Source organism: Montipora foliosa, unplaced genomic scaffold (genome assembly GCF_036669935.1).
Source record: "Montipora foliosa isolate CH-2021 unplaced genomic scaffold, ASM3666993v2 scaffold_407, whole genome shotgun sequence".
Classification (NCBI taxonomy): Eukaryota; Metazoa; Cnidaria; class Anthozoa; order Scleractinia; family Acroporidae; genus Montipora; species Montipora foliosa.
In genome coordinates this window covers 285001-287500 of record NW_027179709.1, presented here as the reverse complement: position 1 = coordinate 287500, position 2500 = coordinate 285001, and the positions used below count along the sequence as shown (strand labels likewise).

At 43.9% G+C, this 2500-nt stretch overlaps 1 protein-coding gene across 1 annotated transcript in view; it reads right to left on the bottom strand.

The window, feature by feature from the left end:
- Positions 1 to 1480, bottom strand: part of LOC137988115 (uncharacterized) — an 8192-nt gene extending 6712 nt beyond the window's left edge. Inside the window, exon 1 of the mRNA XM_068834171.1 lies at positions 981 to 1480. Within this exon, the coding sequence (XP_068690272.1) occupies positions 981 to 1480 (500 nt within the window). The remainder of the gene's footprint in view (positions 1 to 980) is intronic.
- Between the last annotated feature and the right edge of the window lie 1020 nt (positions 1481 to 2500).

Genomic DNA, 2500 nt, shown 5'->3' with positions numbered 1-2500 from the left:
TTATTCGACTTCTCAGCTGCACAGGAACCATAACCTGCTTCAGGGGTTTTCCTCCGTTCACATAAGGGTGCTTGTAGACGCGGTACAGAACTCCACCTTTCACGACAGGCATTTTACTTCTCACTCCAGTCAACGGTTCAACACAAGCGCTACTCAACAATGGAATCTTCTTACCACAGGCTAACAGCAGCTTATCATCTTTAATACAGGCCTTAACTTCTTCATCAGTAGGTTTAACCTCAGGTGGCTGAACTAAACAACTGGCACTCACTTGACCACGCTGCACAGGGTTACCATCCTTACTTTGTCCTCCTGATCTGCGTCCACCTGATCGACAGTTTCTAGCTTCATGTCCCTGCTTACCACATAGGAAACACTTTCTTGTTAGGGTTGGGCAGTTGACAGCTTTATGACCTCGGGTGTTGCACTTAAAGCAATGCAGAGCTGGTGGATTAATCTGCATGTTCTTGGCTTCGTCCCTCTCAGGCTGCACTGTTGGCTTTCTGCTCGCTGAGCTGAATAAATGATTACCATGAGCCTCCAAGTACTGGTCAGCGATCTTCGCAATCTTTGCTAGGGTCTCAGGTGCCCTTTCTCGCAGGTGAATTGCCAAATCCTTAGGGCAAGAGTCAATAAATTGTTCTTTTACGATCAAGTCCTTAAGACCATCAAAGCTTCGCGCAGTATTCGAAAGCTCTAGCCAACGTAACAGGTATCTGTCCAGTCGCACAATAAACTGCTCCGGACTTTCGTCAACTTCTGGTTTGGATGCTCTAAATTTTCGACGATAGCCGTCTTCGGTAAGGTCATATCTCATAATTAACGCAATCTTTACCCTGTCATAATCCTTAGCTGCGTCCTCCGATAGACGTGAATACACTTCTAGTGCCCGTCCAGACAACAGAGCACTGAGCTTCGATGCCCATCCATCTTTTTTCCACTTAGCTGTCTCGGCAAATCTCTCGAACCTCTGCAAATACGCGTCCAAATCGTCTTTGCCATCAACGAACGAGGGGAGTTTAGGTGCTTTAGCCCGATCCTCTCTGTCACCTCTTTCTGCAGTACGACCATCACCATTCATTGCTGCTATTCTAGCAAGTTCTAGCTCATGTTCTCTCTTGGCAACCTCAGCAGCTTCCTTCTGTCTCATGAGGTCAGCTTCCTGTTGTAACTTCCTAATTTCTCTTTCCTGACGTCTCGCTTCCCTTTCTTCATCCTGTCGTCTGCGTCTCTCTTCTCTCTCTTCTTCTTCGCGTCTCTGTCTTTCTTCTTTCTCTGATTCAAGCTGCCTACGTTTCTCTTCACGTTCTTCCTCTCTACGTTTCTCTTCTCGTTCTTCTTCTCTGCGTTTTTCTTTTTTTTCTTCCTGTTCCCTTCTTTTTTCTTGTTCTAACTTTTGTTGCTTCTCTACAAACTCGAGCAGCTTTTCTCCCTCCAATCCGAACTTTTCTCCAATCTGAATAAACTTGTCCATTTCCATAGCAGTATTTCACAGCAAAAACACAGTATACTCTCTCGTATAGTTCTTCTTACTTTTTCTGTAACTTCTTCCTGAATTGTCCTTTCCTGGTTTCTGTAGTCAGCAAACAAATGAATTCCTCTCCCGGACAGGCCCCCAATGTTACGAGTTCATATGTTTTGAGGAAAGGTAGCTTGCAAACTAAACTGAACGCAGGGTTGTCGGAACAACAACAAGAAGATTTATTCCAAAATGAACGTAGTTTCCACGAAGTAAAACTGAACAACACGTACTCAATAAACTTACACGGCCTCCGCCAACTTGAATAAACACTGCTTCTGTCACACTTGACTAAACACGGCTAACGCCAACTCTCTTCGCTTGTGAAAAACTAGTTAGAAAAACACTCCGCTTGGACTCGTCTACTTATATACTCTGACAATAAACTTCTAGAACTTTCTAAATTAGTAATCACTCTAATTATAGAAAGATTACAAAACACACCGATTTAGAAACGCTTACGCATGAACCTAAAAATAAACAAACTACGAACTCTCGCGAAGCTTCTAGACAGTAACGCTAGTCACGCAATGCTATTTTTCGTAACAAGCTTAGTGGTCTATTCTGGCCCCGTTACAAATAAAACCTGATCACTTATTTTTGTACGTAGTCGTTTCAGGATGTAGTCCACCGGATAAGTGAGCTTTAGATGTGCTGCCTTGACTTTAACCTTATGGTGTTAAGTTAAATTTTTCTTTAGTTTTACTTTGGATTTGGTAAGGTATAGTTTAACTAGTCTTTAAAGAAGTTAAGATCATTATATGGGTGGCGCCGTGCCCTCATAGTTAGTGTGCTAGACTCTGCTTCGAGTGGTCCGGGTTTGGGTCGTAGGTGAGGACATTGTGCTGTGTTTTCCTTGGGAAGACACTTGACTGTCATGGTGGCTCTCTCCACTCAGGTGTATAAATGGGTACCCGCGTATTTAGTGCTAGGGGTAACCCTGCGATGGACTAGCATCCCATCCAGGGGGGAGTAGAAGTA